This window comes from Monodon monoceros, unplaced genomic scaffold (assembly GCF_005190385.1).
Source record: "Monodon monoceros isolate NGI ecotype Baffin Bay Population unplaced genomic scaffold, NGI_Narwhal_1 Super_Scaffold_3, whole genome shotgun sequence".
NCBI classification, from domain to species: Eukaryota; Metazoa; Chordata; class Mammalia; order Artiodactyla; family Monodontidae; genus Monodon; species Monodon monoceros.
The window spans coordinates 9,087,393-9,107,770 of record NW_021703780.1 but is presented as its reverse complement, the minus strand read 5'-3'; the positions used below and the strand labels follow the sequence as shown (position 1 = coordinate 9,107,770).

The window sequence follows — 20,378 nt, the reverse complement described above, 5'->3', positions numbered from 1 at the left end:
TCATCTAACCCTCCCAACAGTCTCATTAGGTGTTCGTCACAGCCTCCACTTTACAGGGGAGGAATCTGAGGTCTGAGAAGTGAACTTGCTGAGGGACATACCTCTAGGAAGAGGCAGGATTGATATTTGAGCCCACGTCTGTCTGACTCTGAAGCTAATGACTTTTACGTCCCAGCTAATGGTTGATGTTGCCAAGCACTAAAATAAGAGGGCATATTTAAACACTTCATGAGCAATTCCAGCTCACCAGAACCCTGTGTGCTAAAAAGCATCCTGTTGGTCAGAAAGAATGAAAGGCACTGCCAAAGGCTCCCACCTCAGATCCAGAGCATAGCCTCAATGCTGAAGGAGTCTGAGTTAACGACCAAGGAGATGCCCGCCACCCGGCTGCAGTCACTTGCTCCAGGGCAGGCTGACCCTCAGAAGGCCTGAGTGGGTCATCAAGGTGCTGTAAAGACTGTGGTACCAACGTACTGCTACGTTGGCTTTCTCTGCCATTGGAAACACCGTCTTTTCAAATGACTTCACATTGCTCCAAGTGAATAACTTCATTTAACCAGATACAGTCAAATCTCCCAGAACTGGCTTGCCAGTGTGAAAGGGACACCCCCAAAATATAAGATACCCAGATTTCAAGTTTTGCTTCTCAAATAAGGAAGTGACTTTCTTTAGGAGTATTTATTTGTGAAGTTAGAGAAGTATTTATTTGTGAAGTTAATCTGTCTCACTGTGTAGCCTATAAACACTGTGTAGCCAACGTGGCACTGGAAGGGGGGGCCCTGATGGGCTGCTGGACCCCGCTAACCGAGGTGCTCCTTCACACCCCTGTGGCCATCGAGCTGAATAACCTCTGAACTTTAGTCCCCTCAACTGTAAAATGGAGAGTAGGGTTGGATTATCGCTTAATGGTCTTGGCTAAAATTTTATGACCCAGACATCCTTATCTGAGTCTTTCCCAGAGTCACTTGAAAAGTTTAGTAAAAGGACTTGGCCTCAAGATTCTTAAGAAAGAAGAAAAGACACTCAGGCGTTGATGTAAATTTCAGTTGACCCCTACGTTTTGGCATATCCTTCTTTTACCTTCCTTTAGGATCCTGTCCACCTTTCTATCTGGAAACCGCAGTCTCCTTTAGAGGATAGAACCATGTCTTAGAAAGCAAGGAGCAGGCAGGAGCACGGGAGAGGGGGGTCGGGGGTGCTGAGCGGGGGGCCGCAGAGTTTGCGGACTTGGTCCCATACATGAGAACCCTTCCGGGGAGCGTCCGGTTAAGAACTCTCCTCCCTGCTTTGTTACCAAGAGCTAAGAAAGTGTGTCATCCTGGAACTTGTTTTCTGCCCATTTTCCTCTGTTTCACCCTCTCGCCTTGGGTGAGACCCTTGATGGGTCTGATGCCTCTTGAAGCGACAGCCCTGCTGCAGCCTTGGGTCAGCGCCGTTCAGAGCTGGCACCAAGTTCTGCCATGTGAGCTGTTTGCTCCATCCTCCGTCGTGTCGTGTCTCCCAGTTAAGTCACAGCGTCTTTCCTGTCCCTATTTAGGAGGAGACGATACCCATAGGCATCTGGGTGCAGAAATTCTCATCCCTTTCCTCTTTCCATAATCGCATCCCTTTAGGGCTGTCTGTGGGCACCTCTCTAAAATCCAATTCAAAATCTAGATTTAGTGCTTAGTGGTTTATTGAATTTATTTGGACAAAAAAGGAACCAAAATGCTCGTGGCTTTTATAGTTTTCACTCAAAGAACATTTCGGTCCATGAGTTATAAAAAAATGGCTGTGCTGTGCCCGTCTCTGTCCCGGACTGTATTCAGCTTCGTCCAGAGAAACACCTCAAACACTTGCAGAACCCAGGAGTCATTTCCCGTCATGTTCTTTCATGTTTAAATGCTTCTAGCTGCTCTTTGGCGCTTGGTCACTCCATAACTAAATATTGCTTTAGCACTTGCTACACAAAGAGCTTCCTGAAAGCAGCAGGGGAGACATGCTGGAGGCCTGACAATCGGGGCACTGTTTGTATGGAGTGGTTTGCCGCCTGGACCCAAGAGCGCCATTCCACCTCGGAGCTTTCAGTTGTGACTCATTTGAAAAAAGAGCCTGGCCGTGATTTAGACGTGGCTAGCAAAAGGCTACATTCTAGCATAAAGTCAGACATCAAAATGTCTTTGAGGGAAAGTAAATCACCTCCCAAAATACAGGGGGAGAAATCTTGATGAGCACGAGAGAAGCAGTAGGAAGGGTTAACGGTGCACGGAGCCCATGAGGGTGTATTTTAAAGGCCGGACTCAGTTTTCATTATATTGTTGCTATAACAAGTAAATAAATGAGCTCACTGCTACACCCAAGTGGGGTAGAAAGAATTTATAGAGAATTAATAAATCCAGTCAGAGAAAAGCAACAAGTAATCTTGGATTTTAAACAGACAAACCTCCATAACTTTGCAGTTTCTGAAAACGGGATCCAAGTTCTAATGAGCAGCCACTGATAATTCTGATGTTTCTTTTCCTAGGGTTTTCTTTAAAGGGAAAGGGTCACACAGTTCATGGGCTTTAAGACAAAGACGTTATTATAAGATCAAATAAATACTGTGGTGGCTCTGCTAATGCTTTTTAAGGGCATCTAAGTGAAATAAGTCCTTTCCAACAGGCAGTTTTAGAAATCAAAATACTCTTGTTAATGTACAGGTCCCAGAGATAGTATAAATAAAACTAGGTGTCAAGGAATTAAAGAAAGACAGGAAGCAATGTAATTTTACTTTCCACATATGTCTAGAAAAATGCAAAAGACGGCTGCTAATCAATGAGGCCTACTTTTGAGTTCAGATGATCTTAGGTGCTGTTAATGGCGAGGTTATAAATCTGTACTGTAATCATTATGGCACAGTGGCACTTTTTAACTTCTCGACAGTTACCCATTACATTTCCTGAGCACCACCTGGGCTGCCCAGTTCTTGGCTAGGCCTTAGGGCAGAACACCAGGAGCTGGTTACACACATTCCTGCTCTGCTGGATCCGTGGGTAAAACTCCACTGGGCCATTATCGAGGCATTATCTAGATATCAGAAGCAAAGCATGGTGTAATTCACACCATTTCTAATGTTGCTTTGGATTGTAGAGACTTAGACACAATTAAATCGTGGGATACAGAAACTTAAAAGAGTGACAAAAGACTCCTCCCTATACCCCTCCAAGTGGGATTTCATATTACTTTTTAAAATTTTGTTAAAATTATAAAAAAATTCTATTTTTATGATTTTGAATTTTTTTTTGATACGTACATACATCCAATGTAGAACTATGAAGAATAATAGTAATACACTAGAACAGGACCAATGCCGCCGAAGTTCCCTGTGCTTCTCCCCATCCCATCTTGGTCTCATCCACTCTACCCAATTCTTTCAGTCAAACAGGAGGATTTTTCTGCATCCTTTTTACTGTTTTGTTCTTCTTTCGGGTTGCTGATAGCACGGAAGGAGGGAAAGAGTCAAAACAGGGGCGAGCGTTGGAGGAGAGAAATGAGAGTTTGTGATAAGTATGTGAGCAGTAGGGCTTGTGCAAGGGCGCACAGAACATGGCGGGACCTGAGACCCTATTAACCGGCTTTCACAGGGTCGGTGGGTGGGCAAGGAGGATCTGCCTTCATGAATGGTACAGCCTGCTCCCTTCCCACTTAGCCCGGCGCACCCCTGAATGGGCAGCATCTTGCTGAAGCTCTCCTAACCACAGGGCCTCTGTTTCTGCTATGCCCCATCCCAGGCTCCCACCAGCTCAGCTTTAAGGAGGCCAACTAGATGCCCAAGGGAAGCAGCGCCCCCAAGTAGACTTGCTGAGACCTTGGTACAAGTGATACCATGTGAACAGAAGTTGTCTTTATAGAAAGTGTTTTGCTTCTAGACATTCCTCATGGGTATGCGTCCAACTTCTTGGTGAGATCCTCTTGACAAACCCAGCATGTGCTCTTCCACTGAAAAGAAATGCAGAGGAGAAATTCAATAAAGTCTCTTGGGTTTGGGACTTTGCTGTCTTTCTCTTGGATAAATATCTTTATCTCTCAGATTATAAAGCACGTTTTCTCCTGGGGTTTTCCACTGGTGTGTCTTGTGCTGTTATGGTGATAACTGTGACAATGGCAACACTGATATGACCAGAGTAAAATAGTAACCCAAGTAAATACACTGATGATCACCAAGGGCAAAAGTCTCCTGTCATGTACCACTTTAATCTGAAATTCCCATTGCCTCGTAGACCTCACTGGGAACACTGTATACATTTGTGAAGATTAGTTTCTTTTTCCATGACTTAAATCTAGGAATGATTAAATTTTGTATTCTCCTACGGTTTAATCATGAAACATTTTGAAAGCAAACAGCCTTGAGATCTGTGATCACCAAGACAGAAACATCCTCATCCTATTTGGAAGGAAGCAGGAATGGGCTGTTTTGTTCTTGTTTCTGTTGCCTTGTCTCCCGAATTCCTAGTTATCTTTGATTGTGTGTTGGACATCTGTGGTTTTTAAAAAATATTTGTAGAAATAATGCAAGGCCTGTAAAGCTGTTCAGAGAGAGTAAAAATCCAGAGAGGATTTCACCTGCTCTGCCAGCCTCACAGACACACATAAATCTGATTTCAGGCTTTGAGATGTCCTTGCCAAGCCTGATGACGTAAAACCTAGCTTTAGCCTGTACAAGGGTAGGTTCACTTCCAGCTACTCCTTACTTTCGCATGCGGCCCTTAGGGTCCCAACCCAAACTGCGGGTTGGTTATCAGGGTCCCTACCTTGGTGAGCCCTAGAGTCCAATGTTTCCCTTCCCCCATAGAAGCTGAAAAAACACAATGTAACCCCTCAGACCTGTTTTAGATCAGCAAATGCCACCAGAGAAAAAGCAGCCTCAAAATTTGGGCTTCCCTCTATGAATTCCTTCTCCACTTTTCAGTTTTGACCTGGTAATCCTTTACTATCTTTTAACTTTTGATGTTATCAAGAAGATTTTTCATATATTCTCCTCACTTTTTTAAAGCTGTCTTCATTAGGGTGATTGATCTGAATTACCTAGTCCACAGTTTAAGCCCAAAAGTAAAATCTGCTTAACCTAGGTAACAATTATGATAAAAATAGCTGAGGCATACGGGTTTATGCTTTGCCAGGTACTTTATGTACTTGGTCTCATTTAATACTCCTAATAGCCTCTAAGTATTATTACTTCTGTTTTACTAATGAGGAAACAAGCCAGGAAATACCTTGGTCATGTCGTCACAGCTACTAAGTGGTAGAGCAAGGATCTAGATCCAGCTCTGCCGGGGTTCAGCTTACGATCTCAATCACTCCCCTCATGAGACCTAATCCTTTCAATGAGCCAAAGGCCCAACGTGGCCTTGGCCTTTGGTAGAAGACTTCATGCAACACGGGCCTGTCGCATATTTTCAGAACTAGAGAAAGCATGACTCCTGTTCCTTTCTTTTGTATTTTTTTTTTCTGATGTTAAGGTAAAAAGCAGAGTTAGTTTTCATTTCTTTTTGTAAAACTCCCCCAAGTTTCTGGCTTGTGGCTGAGAAGAACGCAGGTGTTTGGGTCACATGCAAGCTCTAGACTGGGGAAAAGGAAACCATCTAGTGGCCCTTCTTTGCCGCCATCCAACCGTGGTTTGCACCAGATAGTGGTGCAGGTGATAATTCTTCCATGGTGTCTGATTTCTCAACTTTACCTAACAGTCACCCTGCTTTCTTGGCCACCCCACTTGCCCAGCACTACCATGCATGGCTGATAAGACATGTCCCTTATCCCATGGGCCCCGCTCATCCTAGAGCTGACTTACCTGGAAACCAACCTCATCCTCTACAGGCAGACCTGTTTAGTGTCCTCTCCAGATCCACACCAGTTTGCTTAAGAAAAGCCTTGAGTTTTCCTTTAGTTCATTAATATATTCAGTCAATACGTTTCTCCAAGATCTACTATATTCAAGGCACTGTGCTAGGCCCTGCTGTTTACATACAAATGGAGGAGAAATGGTCTCTGTCTCCACAATGCGAAGAGAAGAGAAGAGATGGTCTGAAACAGTGAAACCTCAAGGGTTAAGCAGTGTTAGAGATGTATATGCACACGTGGAAGGTTCCAAGGACGGAGATATTGTATCTGTCTGAGAAAGGCTTTGTGGGAGAGAGGCACTCAGGTTGGTTCCGAAAATTGAATGAAGTTTGCACATGAGGAAAGAAAGATGAGCATCTTGGACAAAGACACAGTGTGAGTGAAGACGCAGAGGTGTGGCACGCAGGGCACCTATGAAAAATGGAGTGGTTCAGTCTTGCCAAAGCACAGAACTGGTGAAGAGCTTTCAGGTCCTGCCCTCGGACTGAGGAGGAAGGAAGAAATACACAGATGAAAGCAAGGACTGGGCACCCTGGGGGCCAGAGACGTGTCGTTTGGCCAAGATGCTGTTTGAAATATTTGAGCCAATTTCCAAAATCAGATATCACATAAAAATCCAGATTTCTTTTTTCTTTAATCATTTAAATTTTATTTATTTTTTACACAGCAGGTTCTTATTAGCTATCTATTTCATACATATTAGTGTATACATGTCAATGCCAATCTCCCAATTCATCTCACTACCACCCCCCACCTCCAGTTTCCCCCCTTGGTGTCCATACGTTTCTTCTCTACATCTGTGTCTCTATTTCTGCCCTGCAAACCAGTTCATCTGTACCATTTTTCTAGCTTCCACGTATATGCATTAATATACGATATTTGTTTTTCTCTTGCTGACTTACTTCACTGTGTATGACAGTCTCTAGATCCATCCACATCTCTACAAATGACCCTATTTCGTTCCTTTTTATGGCTGAGTAATATTCCATTGTATATATGCGCCACATCTTCTTTATCCATTTGTCTGTCGATGGGCATTTAGGTTGCTTCCATGACCTGGCTATTGTAAATAGTGCTGCAATGAACATTAGGGTGCCTGTGTCTTTTTGAATTATGGTTTTCTCTGAGTATATGCCCAGCAGTGGGATTGCTGGGTCATATGGTAAATCTATTTTTAGTTTTTTAAGGAACCTCCCTCTGACTTCTCATGAAAATTGGAAAGATCTGGCAACACAGGGAGTATTTTTTCAGGATGGTGGTTGGCTGGAGCTGAGGACTGGCTGCCACCTTTCAAAAGAGTATGAATTCTGTGCCCCCAACACAGGATCCCAGCTTATCTCTCCCTTCACCCAGCCTGCTCAGCCCACAGGCATCTAAGCGTAAGGCCCTGGCTCTGCTACAGGTGCAAACTCAAGCCAACTGAATGTGGAGACACGAATGACAGACCTCAGGGCTCTGTCCCAGCCCACTGACTCTCACACCTGATGGTTTTCAGTGTTCCCTAGCCCTCGCTGCTACCCCAGACACAGACTCCCTTTTCAAATTTCAGCATGCACGGCTCTCAAAATTATGAGACTCAGAAGTCTTAACAGCATCTCTAAAAAGCTCGTGCTGCCCAGAATCTGAGGCTCAAAATGGTGTGAATCAAAGTGTGTGTGTGGGGGGGGGGGGGGTAAGTCATGTTTGTTTGTTTCTTTTCTACAAGCGGAATTGGTAGAGAGCTAACGTGACCCCAGTCTCCAGGCTTTAGATCCTCCCCTGCCAGGGTCCGGCCTCCGAGATTTAGTCCGTGGACTCTTCCCTTTCTAAACGTCTATAGTCTGCCCTTCTCTGCTTCATAGCTCTTCTCATAGTGTCCACCTTCAGACTCTTCCATTAGTTGACAAGAACAGTATACTAACGTCCAAGGAAGGTTGGATCCCTCATCTGGACAGAAAATCCATATTTGGACAATGCACATCCTCTGCAGGGCAACCAGGAAAGTAGTCGGTCATAGAGCCCTGGGGAGCCCACGGTTCAGCCCCCTTTGTGGCAACGCTAAAGAGCTAAGAGGTCAGTTTGGTAATTCCTAAGGCTAAGCCCTTATAACTATAAATAAATACGCAGAATGAAAGGAATGCAGGAAAGAAAAACAAATGGAGGAAAAAAGGAAATGAAAAACCTGACTTGATTTCATTGAGAAAATTAGTTTTTAAGATGCCCTTTGTGTAGCAATTACGTGCAAATACCCAGGAGATTTCTTCCCAAATGTACATCCCCTTAGCTAGACCTTGGTGTTCCTCATAGGCTGAGGTTCAGTAATCCTGGGAAAGTAGGAAGGTTTTTGTGGACTGTATGAAGCAGGAAGAAAAGGCCTTATGAACCACAAAACTGGACACTTTGTAAGGTTCACAACAGTCAGCACTTTCCTCTGAGGAGAGAACACACAATTGGCATGAAAGTGACCCAAGCAATGGGGTGAGTTGGAGAAGGTCCAAAAGTAGAGGACGTCCAGCTCCTCTTGTTCTCTGGGGCGTCACAAAGGGGCTCACTCTGTGCCCTGCCTGTGTCTGACCAGATGCACAGCCCCGGTCCCATTTCCACGCCATTTGTGGACCGATGCAAATTGGATAGTAACATCAGGATGCTGGCATCGGGGAAGGTTGTATTTTGTTGGCTTTTTCCCCCTGTGGTTTTTCACCATCTGTTTCTTTTAATGCATAAACAAGGAAAATGACTGGTTTGGAATGCAAAGTTTTTAAAAAAGCAGATGACCACAGGCATCCTCTAAATGAGAAAGAGAGAGCACGCGGGGGGTTCTGTGACATTTGTCAGGAAGTGAGACCTTAAATACTGGGAAGCATTAATGCTCCCTGCCAGGGACGATCTGCAAAGGCAGGGCAGAGCCTCGCTGGCGACCCGCCTTCCTGAGGTTGTGCCTTATGTTTACATGTCACCAAGCGCTATTTTCAGATACTAGCACCACCCCATCTATCTCCCAGCCCCGCTCCCTTTTTTAAACTAAAGATGAAACCCGTCTGCTGGCCTTCAGCATAACCAGCCTTGGTTTTCCATTAGCGTTATTACTAACTTGGCAACCTTGGATAGAATCCACTCTTAGAAACTTGTAGACTGAACAAAAGCTGCGCTGTGAGCAGGTTTTATTAAACAGCCAAAACAGAGAGCTATAAATAGAGGAGCCGATGAGATAGACCAAGAGAAGATGCTTCATTTCTCTCCTGGACAATAGCGAGTGAAGAAAAAAATTATATAAGGGCATTGGGAACACAGTGTATCTTTCTTGAGCAAAGAGCAGCCTGCTTTAAAAAGGAAGATTTGCTCTGCACAGCACAGCAGCCACTTTGTAAAGTGGTTCTGTATGTTGCATGCCAACAAACCTTAAAGCAAGAGATTCCTTTTTCAAACCCGAGGCAGTGGAGAGATTGGATGGGATGGTGGCTGCATACTAATCTCTTTTACCTTCATTGCAAGCCATAATCAGCTACAAGCACCAGGGATTTAAAAGCAAATTGAACCCGGGCATTTAGAGCCCCCAGGGAGAAGGGCATTGGTGCATTTGGCTGAGTTCCACCCATTTCGGGGTAAGATGGATATGAGCATTTTTTGCATAGTTTTGCAGGCAGCCTGACGCCAGAGTTTTCACATTAGAGAAAGGATAAAAGATGATGGTTTCTTAGGGAACAACAAACTCTTCCTAATTTGCAGTGTCTGTTCTCACAAATGTCATGAGCAATACTTAGGTGGGTGCTGTTAGCATTCGGGGGACAGGGGTTAGGCAGAAACAAGACCCTAGTCGTTTAGAAGCTTTGGGGGGATTAAATATATTTTCAGAGGAGTTTAAGTTCCAGTCGTTTCTCTACCTATGCTTAGGACACAATGAAGTGTGTAGATATGAAAATGCGAGCCTGTCGGGTGAGATTTGTTTCACTGACATTTGGTTCCAGATGCTCGAGCTGTGATGAGTGTACTTGACTTTTGACATCACTTGGACGTAGGTACCGTCTGGATGTTTGCTTCCCCGGTGGAAATGGGAAAATGATTAGACCTCAACTCTCTTCCTGGTCGGCTCCCAGACTCAGTATTTCATGTGTTTCATTCGTTAAAATGAAAGCTCCTGGAGGCTTCTAAGGGTAGCGCTGTGTGAACCTTCATAAAAGCACTCTAGTGGCCTATGGAATTTTAGTTATAATCATAATAACGTCAGCTGAAGAGGCTTCCTGGGGAAGGTATGACAGGAATTTTAAGTGGCTGAACTCTATTTACAAATAGTTTCAGAGCCTTTTTTTTTTTTTTAAATGCTGTGCTTTTGATGCTCCAAAGGGTTGATCTAGGACTTTCATAATTCAAACATGATTCTCCTTTCAAGTACCTTTTGAGAATTCAGACTTTATCTAACTTTGAGGTGATTTTGTTACCATGAGGAATGGGGACAGAGGTATTTCAGGGAATGGTTCTTCACTGGGATTCAAGAGGGATTTAAAAGTTTACCGTTGTCTCCTTCCTTTTGCCTCTTCCCTCTTTCTTTGTGTGTGTGTGTGTGTGTGTGTGTGTGTGTGTTGTGGGTCTTTTTCTTTCTTTCTGTTTAGTTGGGTGAAAGATGAGGGTGGAGTGTCTGATTAGGAGGCTAGGAGATGCCCTCAGGACTCGGCTTGGAATTTTACACCCCCCCCCCCCCCCCCGTGTCTTCCTGTCCACAGGTGATCACACCGATGAGGACAGGCCATGGCTATGTGTACGAGTACCCATCCAGATACCAAAAGGACGTCTATGATGTCCCTCCTTCCCAGACCGCTCACGGGGTGCGTACCAGAAATGTGGTCACTGGGGAAGAGGGCGGCTTTGCTTCAGGGCTGCAGAGGAAAGGGAAGTTAACAAAATATGTACATGTCACGTGACGCTTTATTTAGGTTGTCTATCCAGGGGCCATTTTAGCCAATGTTTTAAGGTATGTTTTCTGGCTTTGCTTTAGTAGGGAATCGAGCCTTTGATCTAACAAAGCTCTTATTGCTTATCAATTTATCAGGCAGCGTAAAATTTAAGCTACAATTTAAAATACAGACAGTGTAGGCAGTTTACCTAAGATCATTTTTATATTCAGTCTAAGTCAAAGAATACAAAATTGAAAAAAAGAAAAATTCCATCAACCCTTTATTACACAGAATTCAGCCGAAGAGCAAGGGAACACATAACCTGGTAAATAAATCCGTCATTAAAAGCTTAGTACATAAAAAATGACAAGTATAAGCCATTTCCGTGCTGGGTAACTCTGGTGGGGTGTTTCTCTTCAGGTGTACGACATCCCACCGCCGTCTGTGAAAGGCCCCGTGTTCTCAGTTCCAGTGGGAGAGATAAAACCTCAAGGGGTCTATGACATCCCTCCTACCAAAGGGGTAAGTGAGCTACTACAGAGCAGCAAAAAAACGTGTGTGTGTGCATGCGTGTGTGTACTGGGATACACAAACCAAAGAGGAGAAGCTAGCCTTTGTAAGAGAGTACAGGGAGGGAAGAGAAGGGGGGAGGGAGGAAGAACCGGCAATAAAGATAATTCTAGGAATTCCGTATTTAGGGGCCCACACTAAAAAAATGGGGAGTCGGTAAGGAGAGCCAATAAGAAGGTGAAGTAATCAATTCCGTTTGGCAAGCGACTGCTCTATCTCATATAACTCATGTTTATATAGGGTGTCACAGCTTACTCAGGCCGTACATATATGGGTTAATGCACTGGACTCATTCTGCCCAGGAAGGACAGTTATCCTGATTCTACAGGTGAGGGCACCGTGTCTCAGAGCACTGAAGCGGCTTACTGGGCAGCACACGGCTGACAGGTCCGGGAGAGACCCTAGGCCTCCTGACGCCTGGCCGGGGCTGCTAATGCATCACCTGCCCTCCCAGCCTGCAGCAGCTGAGGAAGGAGACCCAGGAGGTGCTCAGCAATGCAGGCCCAGGAGAGCAGCGCAGGCAGGAGGGGTCCACGCAGGGCAGCGTGGAGGCCAGGGAAGGATGCACTTGTCAAAGGGCGGGGGAGGTGAGGGCAGGGAGACGCTTAGGGGTGGAGGGCGAGCGAGAGGGAGGCAGCACCTGGCCCTCATCCTGATGTACCGCTCAGTTTCCGCACCGTCACGTGAGCCAACTGAGCGAATAACAGCTTCGCTCTCCACTTGCTTTTCAGGGATACGCCATTCCACCTCCTGCCTGCAGAGATGAGGCCGGGCTTAGGGAGAAAGAGTACGACTTCCCCCCTCCGATGAGACACGCCGGCCGGCCCGACGGCAGACCCGAGGGCGTTTATGACATCCCCCCAGCCGGCACCAAGCCCCTGGGGAAGGACCTTCACGCTAAATATAATGGCGACGCTACAGCGGAGCTGGCGCCACGGAGACACCAAAGCATTTCCCTGAGCCACCCGGCCCCGCAGCTGCGCCAGCCCGGGGGCTCCCAGAACGACGCCTACGATGTCCCCCGGGGGGTCCAGTTTCTGGCACCGCCAGCAGAAACCGGCGGGAAAGCAAACCTCGAAGAGAGAGACGGGGTTTACGACGTGCCGCTGCGCAACCCGCCGGACGCCAAAGGCTCCCAGGATGTGGTGGACGGCATCAACAGGCTGTCCTTCTCCAGCACCGGCAGCACCATGTCCACGTCCTCCACCACCTCGAAGGAATCTTCGCTGTCTGCCTCCCCGTCCCAGGACAGAAGGCTCTTCCTGGATCCAGACACGGCCATCGAGAGGCTCCAGCGGCTGCAGCAGGCCCTGGAGGTGGGCGTCTCGGGCCTGATGGCGCTGGTCACCACCGACTGGCGGGGCTACGGGTACATGGAGCGACACGTCAACGAGGTCCGCGCCGCCGTGGACAGGGTGGAGCTGGCCCTGAGGGACTACCTGCACTTCGCCAAGGGGGCCACGGCCAACGCCTCCTGCCTGCCGGAGCCCCCCCTCCACAACAAGATGAAGCGGGAGCTCCAGAGGCTGGAGGACTCCCATCAGATCCTGAGCCAGACCAGCCATGACTTAAACGAGTGCAGCTGGTCCCTGAATGTTCTGGCCGTCAACAAGCCCCAAAACAAATGGGATGACCTGGACCGGTTCGTGATGGTGGCAAAGACGGTGCCAGACGATGCCAAGCAGCTGACCACGACCATCAACACCAACGCGGAGGCTCTCTTCAAGCCGGGCCCTGGCAGCTCGCGTGGGAAGAGCGGGCCTGAGAGCACCACGAACTCCGCGGAGTGCCCACACGCCGGCTCCCAGGTACAGCGGCTGCATCCCGGGGACCACAAGGCTCCAGCCCTCAACAAGCCACTGCCCCCAAGCCTGGGCAAGGACCAGCCCCCTGACTGTAGCAGCAGTGACGGCTCTGAACGGAGCTGGATGGATGATTACGACTATGTCCACCTCCAGGTAAAGAACCAGACTCCTAAGGCACCTACACTCACATGCAGGGGCCTGGGGCTAATGCCTATAAGGCTGGTAGCTAGACTGCCAGAGCCGAGACCAAGATTAATGTTCAGAAACACGATGAATGGTTCACAGATTGGAGGCAGTGTTGTCCAGTAGGAAGAATACTGGCCTGAGAGTCCTGAGTCCTCTAGACTTTTCCGTGACACTGTCACCAACTTATGTAACCTCATCTCACTGCCTCATTTGCAGAATGAATGAAGCGCAGGGGTGGATTAGATCTGATGGATATGCCTCAGGCAAGCAGGAGGAGACTCCCCAAGTAGGTTAGCGGGCCCGCAAATAGACATACCAGCTCCACTTCTGTTTGCATTTCATGATACGGTTCTGCACGATACTTTATTTGAAAAAAAAAAAGTAGGGCGAGGGGTGTTTCACGGTTAAGGAAAAAGATCTGAAAACCTCTCAATTTCTAAGGTCCCTTCAGCTCTATACTGTGTATGTGTATGTGTGTAGAATTACTCACAGAGAAACTTAACCCCACCATAGGCTGACCTTGAAGAGCACTGGGCATTTGCCAATTGACCTAGAACTTAACGGCGGGCCGTCACAGTCTGCGTCCTCCAGGTGGAAATTCCACCAGGTTGACTCAGGATCCTGACAGCTTTCCCTTCGGGGGGTTCAAACATTCTACAAGATCCATTATTTAGGATTTGCTTTACTATCTTATTCTGCCATTCTTTTCATTTGACTGACAGCCGCGAAGTATCCTCAGGATGATGACACACAGTTCCTTTGCCTACGACGGGGAGGGGAGAGCAGAGCCACACCTTGTGTGAAAAGAAGTATGGGGAGAGAGTAGGCCGAGGCATTAAACATTGACCTGGCCGGTTGTCCACCTCTGCCTCTTGGAAAATGCCAATTTGGTGCAGAGCTGTAGATGACTGAAAGAAACTAGAAATACAGTGTGGACCACGTTTAGACCCCCGTTAGGGGGTTTATGGGCTTGCATATAATCTATTAGAAAAGAGCCCTGAGAAAAAGTACCGCTGAAGGAGGTTTGAAGCGGGCCGTGGTTAGCCCTCCAAAAATGGTAAAGTGGAGCGGAGAGCATGGCACCCCACATGCAACTGGGTTTTAGTTTTCAGTTCTCATCCACACAGTGACTCTGGAAGTCTGGCCGAGAAGCCCTGCCTGGGGTTCACAGGGCCTAACTGGGCATGCGGGAAATTGCCAAGGCAGCGGAAAATGGAAGCGTATTCACGTGTTTGTCAATGAAATTGTTAGCATAAGCGAATCCTAGTGGTGACGTCATGTTTTCTTTATGTTGGGAAATAATAGGGTAAGGAGGAGTTTGAGAGGCAACAGAAGGAGCTCTTGGAAAAAGAAAATATCATCAAACAGAACAAGATGCAGCTGGAACACCATCAGGTGCGTTCGATCAGAACAAAACCTACTTGGTATTGAAAAGACTTCCCACCTAATAAGGAAACTACAACTTCAAAAGATCATGGTTTTCATCCTCCCAGTACACTTTGGCATAAACAAGCTCCAAGGCACATAACAGGGTATAAGAACAAAGAGAAGGTCTATGGCCTTGGTAATCCAGCAGGGTGTACCTGGACCACGTCCAAATACAGTTTTTCCAGGCTAAGCCTGTACATGTAACATATTAAGACTATTGGGCTAAGGCGGCTGGTCTCAAGGAGTAAGACGCACTCAAGCTGGCCCAAGCAAACAGGTTTTGTAGTAAAGCCACAACAGGGGAATCCGAGAACAGAAAATGAAGGTATAGCCATGTCTGAAGGAACTAGGACTGTCAGTGTCCCTCTCCTTCCTGTACTAACTTGGCGTCTCTCTAAATTGACTTCCTTGGCCTCTATTTTCCGGTAGTTTCCTCTGATAATCTACTCATTTGGTTCCCCTGTAACTTTACAGAACCCACAGCTGGACACTCAAAGCCTTTCCTATATATAGTTTCTCATCTCAGCTTTCTCGCTAATAGCCCCTTCTGTGGTTTATCAAATTCCTTAAAAAAGAGTCTGGGCCATTATCTATCTATCTGTCTCCCTCTGTCTCTATCATCTCTATCTCTGTCTCTCCCCAAGCCTGTGGCTTGGCTGTTCTTGTTCCAATCTAAGGGGAGGAGGGCAGGATCCAGTGTTTTCAAAATATATCCAAGTCCATTTACTAAGGGCTTTGGGCAAGGCAGTTTCATTCAAAAGTTGGGCATGAGTGGGGCAAATAATAATGGGTATTGCTAATACAAGGGCACAAAAATAACGAGAAATGGATGGAGGATTTATAGGCCTTTTAGGATGAACTGAAATGGCATGTAGGGACATGAAATGGCGCACTGAACTCAGAAAACCAGAGTTCTAATCTGTGCTTTCTGGCCAACCAATCATATGACCTCAGGCAAGTCACTTAACCTCCCTGAACTTCCATTATTTCTCTATAAAATGAGAAAGTCCCTCTCCCCTCCAACCTAATGAGATGATATATTTATGAACACACTTGGAAAAGAATAAGCTGAATATCTTGAAGCATTGCCCTGTATCTGTTTATGTTTCCTTTGGCATTTGGCCAAGTAAGACTGCAGGGCTTTGGGGAACTTGTTGAAATCATAGTAATTCCTAAGAAGAAAACAAAGTCTACAGAAAAGGAAAGCTCGCTGTGCACTTCTCAAGGGAGAAGCTGGGTGAGGTTAACCCTGCTCAGACTCAACCCTATTTCAGGGCAGAAGACTGAGTCCTAAACTCCGGTCACAGACAGATAGTCCTTGCCTGTAAAAGAGAGCCTCTCCTGACACTTGTTGCAATAGCTGGAAATTATTATCATTGCAGTTTAAATAATACACCAGCTGGGGCAGTGAGGAGAGAAGGGAGAAAGCTAACACTGAGTCTGACCTTGTGTGAGGCCCCTTCCTTTCGACCGCTCTGAGGGTCTAAGCGTTACGATGCACAGCCTGCGTTCAGATGCCCTTAGAGAAGTTCTCTTCCACAGTGCACATGTATTATATGCAGTAGTCTACCCTGTAGTGCTGGATAATAACATTTATAAATCTGGACAGAAAGAGTAGGAGAAATAGAAAAGGGTCATGGATTGTCATTTATCTAAGTGCCTTGAAGGGACAAAAGGCTTTCCCCCAGAAGAAGCAAACTGTCAGTGACTGACTTGACAAAGAGATCCCTATGTTTGCTTTTCCCTGGCCACCTCTCAACATTTAATAAACATTTACCTAGAGTCTCCATTATACCAAACACTAGTCTAAGCACTTTGCAAATATTAACTCATTTAACCTTCGTAAAGGCGTAGGTAACAGAGCTGGGTTTAAACCCTACGCTGTCTTCCAGCCTGAGGAGAGAAGAGACCGATCGTGTCCAGTCACAGAAGTCAGAGCTGGAGGATTCCTTAGGGATCCTCTTTGTCAGCCTGTACAGTTCACAGCTTAGGAAAGCCAGGCAACTGGACAAGTCTTGGCATCTAATAAGCACCTCACACTGGGATGAAGATCCCTGCGTTTTAACTGCGAGCCCTGGTTAATTTCCATTTCGGCACATCACCTCATCCTTAACAAACTCGGCTTTTTCCTTCCCTGCAGCTGAGTCAGTTCCAGTTGTTGGAACAGGAAATCACAAAGCCCGTGGAGAACGACATCTCCAAGTGGAAGCCCTCCCAGAGCCTCCCAAGCACCAGCAGCGGCGTGGGCGCTCAGGACAGACAGCTGCTGTGCTTCTACTATGACCAGTGTGAGACCCATTACATCTCCCTCCTCAACGCCATTGACGCTCTCTTCAGCTGCCTCAGCTCGGCACAGCCCCCACGGATCTTCGTGGCGCACAGCAAGTTCGTCATCCTCAGCGCCCACAAACTGGTGTTCATCGGAGACACGCTGACGAGGCAGGTGGCCGCCCAGGACGTTCGCAACAAAGTGATGAACTCCAGCAACCAGCTCTGCGAGCAGCTCAAGACTATAGTGTTGGCGACCAAGACGGCCGCGCTTCATTACCCCAGCACCTCCGCCCTGCAGGAGATGGTCCACCAGGTGACCGACCTGTCCAGGAACGCGCAGCTCTTCAAGCGCTCTTTGCTGGAGATGGCGACATTCTGAGCAGCAAAAGAGAGACTGACTTGGATTACTGAGGAAAACTGGAAATACTCTCTGGTTTTTGTAAATCTTATCTATTTTTGTACATATTTTATATGAAAATGAAATATTTTAACATTTGATGGGTTAGACGACATTCAGAAATTCAGGGAACTCTAGGGGAACTTTTTTTTTCCTGCGTGGTTCTTGTGTACACATCTAAGCATCTAAGACGTAAACTGTACAGAATCCTGTCCATGTGTGTGTATGACTGTGTGTTCATGTTCGTTCATAGATGTTTGTCTGATACATTCCATTGAAAACCATGAATTAAGAAGCACCTTAGTAAGCACCTCCTAATGCTGCATTTTTTTTTTAGAAAACATACCAGCTGGTTGTAATATTGCTCTACAGATACTAGCAATTATTCTGAGCCTGTCACTCCCAAGTCTGGGAAGCACAGTATATTTGCAGGTGTGCACCTTCCAGTAAGGAGGCATGCTATGCCTTGTTTTTGTTTTTGAAACCCCTTCCAAAACTGGCTGTCTTGGGCACGTTATTGCAAGATGCCTCATTTCTGGTTGAAAAAGCCCTCTTAGAGAGAACGTTTCAGAAAGTATACGTTAATCCAAACTCTGACGTGTTAGGTGCTGGAGGAGTGACACGTGTACTCAGGGGCCACGTCCCCACTTAGGGTTGTTTCAGCATGGAGAGGACGTGTTTCCGCAGGGCTTTTTGATCATTCGCATTTATGAGTGACTTGGCCATGCGATTTTCCAAAGGATGTTTTTAGATTTGCAAAAAATATATTATTTGCAGCAGGAGTTCATGAAGACACATCAGACTATGATCATCCACAAAAGGAAGGATGGTCCCATCTGCCAGTTGTAAGTAGGGGCCTTTCTGACTCTCAACATTCCCTTAGGTGCTACTACCCCATTACCTGAGGGAAACTGGCCAGTTCCTTGATCACCTAAACATTAGAGCCACCAGGCCACATCCCACTCTAAGAGAATCCGATGCTTGATCCTGTACCCTCCCTAAAACATGCAAATGCAGACCCAGCACTCAGAGCAGCTGTATGGAGCCCATCTAGGCGTTACAGCTGTGTCTGGCCAATGACCCTGTGCACACCGCTCACCACCGTCTCCCAGCTCGGCACAGCATCCGTCCGTTCCATAGTCTGTCCTCTCGTACCTGCTGGGGTTGGCACAGCACAAACACACCACAAGCCGTCAGATTCATCACGCTTCTTACCCCAGGGGGTAAATGTAGTCACATATTACCAAGTCAAGGAGCAAATTACGGTTTATCAGTCCAGTTTTTATTTAATGATGCTATTCCAGCTGATTGGAAAACATTTTGGTTTGCGATATATGCCTTGACTTAATTGAGCTTGCTTGTTTTAAAACAACCAAATCATTGGAACAGGAAAGGATTTAGGCGAGAAGGATGCATGATCTAAGTGGGATACAAAATAATCAGTGAAACTTACCCTAGAAGTGCTTTTCAGAACCACCGCTCTCGTAGTTCTTGACGTTCTGCTGTGCCAGAAGAAGCTGTATTGTTAAAAGAAAGAAAGTGTGCGCGAAGGAAGAAGCAGGTTGCTGAAAATCAACGAAGAGGAGGTTGAAAAGTGTCCTTGTAGATTTCATTGTATAATGTGCATCTCTTAGGAGATGACAGACTTGAGCAAAGTGGTGACATTTCACGTTTTCCAAACCAAAATGTTCAATCTGTATTACTCTCTTTCCCACATTGTATATACAGGCTATTTTTAAATCATTAAAATTTTAGATGTCTGTTTTCATAGGCATTGGGTTTTCTTTTTCTGTATTTCTTTCCTTGTCTCAAAATTAAATATTAGCTTATTTCGGCACTCCTAATATAGAAAGTTAAATTATGGAGATTTTATCGATATTATAGATCTGGATTTTTGAGTAAAATTGAGTGCTAGTTTTTCATTTTGCATCATTTAAGGAAAATTCTGGAATTTGTGAACATTACTAAACCCAAACATCTGGAACAAAGGTGCTCTTCACCAGAAAGCCTCTATATTTAAATGACGGGTGGAATGATTGCTGCTATCATAATGTGGATGTTACTATTCACATGGTTTTAGAATCAAAGGGAATTGCTCGATTCATTCTGGAATAGACAAATAGATAAGTTAAAAGCAAAGAGAGAGAAATATACCATGCACATTCTAATTTTTAAAAAGAAAAGCTGGAGTGACTATATCAGCTGACAAAGTAGAATTCAGAACTTGGACAAAAAGGGGCATGTCATCGTGAAAGGGCCAGTTCATAAAGAAGACAAAACATTCTTAAATTCGAATGTACATAGTCATAAGGTTCAAAATATTATGAAGCAAAAACTGATAGAACTGAAAGGAGAAACGGAAAATCTGTAATTACAGGTGGAGATTTAGATACTATCTCTCAGTACTTAATAGAACAAGTAAACAGAAAATGGTAGTAATTGGTAATAATTGGAGTCCTCTGGAACTCCCCTACATTGCTGGTAGGAATGTAAAATGGTACAACCATTTTGGAAGACAGTTCCGCAATTTCTTATAAAGTTAAGTATACACTTAGCATACAACCCAGCAATTCCAAAGGTATTTAGGCAAGAGAAATGAAAATGTATGTCCATTAACAACAAGGACCTACTGCATAGCACAGGGAACTATAGTCAATATCTTGTAATAACCTGAAAAGAATCTGAAAAAGAATATATATATATATATAACTGAATCGCTTTGCTGTACACCTGAAACTAACACAACATTGTAAATCAACTGTACTTCAATTAAAAATTTTTTTTACATAAAATATATGTCTACAAAACTAACTGCTTTATTTAGCATAGTCCCAAATGGCCTCAGCAGGTGAGTGGATAAATAAATTGTGGTCTCGTCATACAATGGAATACTGTTCAGCACTAAAAAGGAGGGAACTAGTTACATATGTAACAGCATGAATGGATCCACCTTACAAACATTATGCTGAGAAAAAGCCAGGTAAATGAAGAGTATGT

General features: G+C 45.6%; 1 protein-coding gene across 5 annotated transcripts in view; it reads left to right on the top strand.

Annotated features, from left to right (window-relative positions):
* The window catches only part of NEDD9 (neural precursor cell expressed, developmentally down-regulated 9), a 290,772-nt gene extending 270,755 nt beyond the window's left edge, over window positions 1–20,017 (top strand). For 3 of the 5 annotated variants that reach the window (XM_029243109.1, XM_029243110.1, XM_029243111.1), the window contains 5 exons: window positions 10,554–10,655; window positions 11,145–11,246; window positions 12,026–13,252; window positions 14,591–14,680; window positions 16,854–20,017. In XM_029243109.1, the coding sequence (XP_029098942.1) occupies window positions 10,554–10,655; window positions 11,145–11,246; window positions 12,026–13,252; window positions 14,591–14,680; window positions 16,854–17,363 (2,031 nt within the window). In that variant the 3' untranslated portion in view covers window positions 17,364–20,017. Of the gene's footprint in view, window positions 1–10,553; window positions 10,656–11,144; window positions 11,247–12,025; window positions 13,253–14,590 lie in introns of all 5 variants that reach the window. The other 2 variants (XM_029243112.1, XM_029243113.1) reach the window with 2 other exon arrangements.
* Window positions 20,018–20,378: the final 361 nt, after the last annotated feature.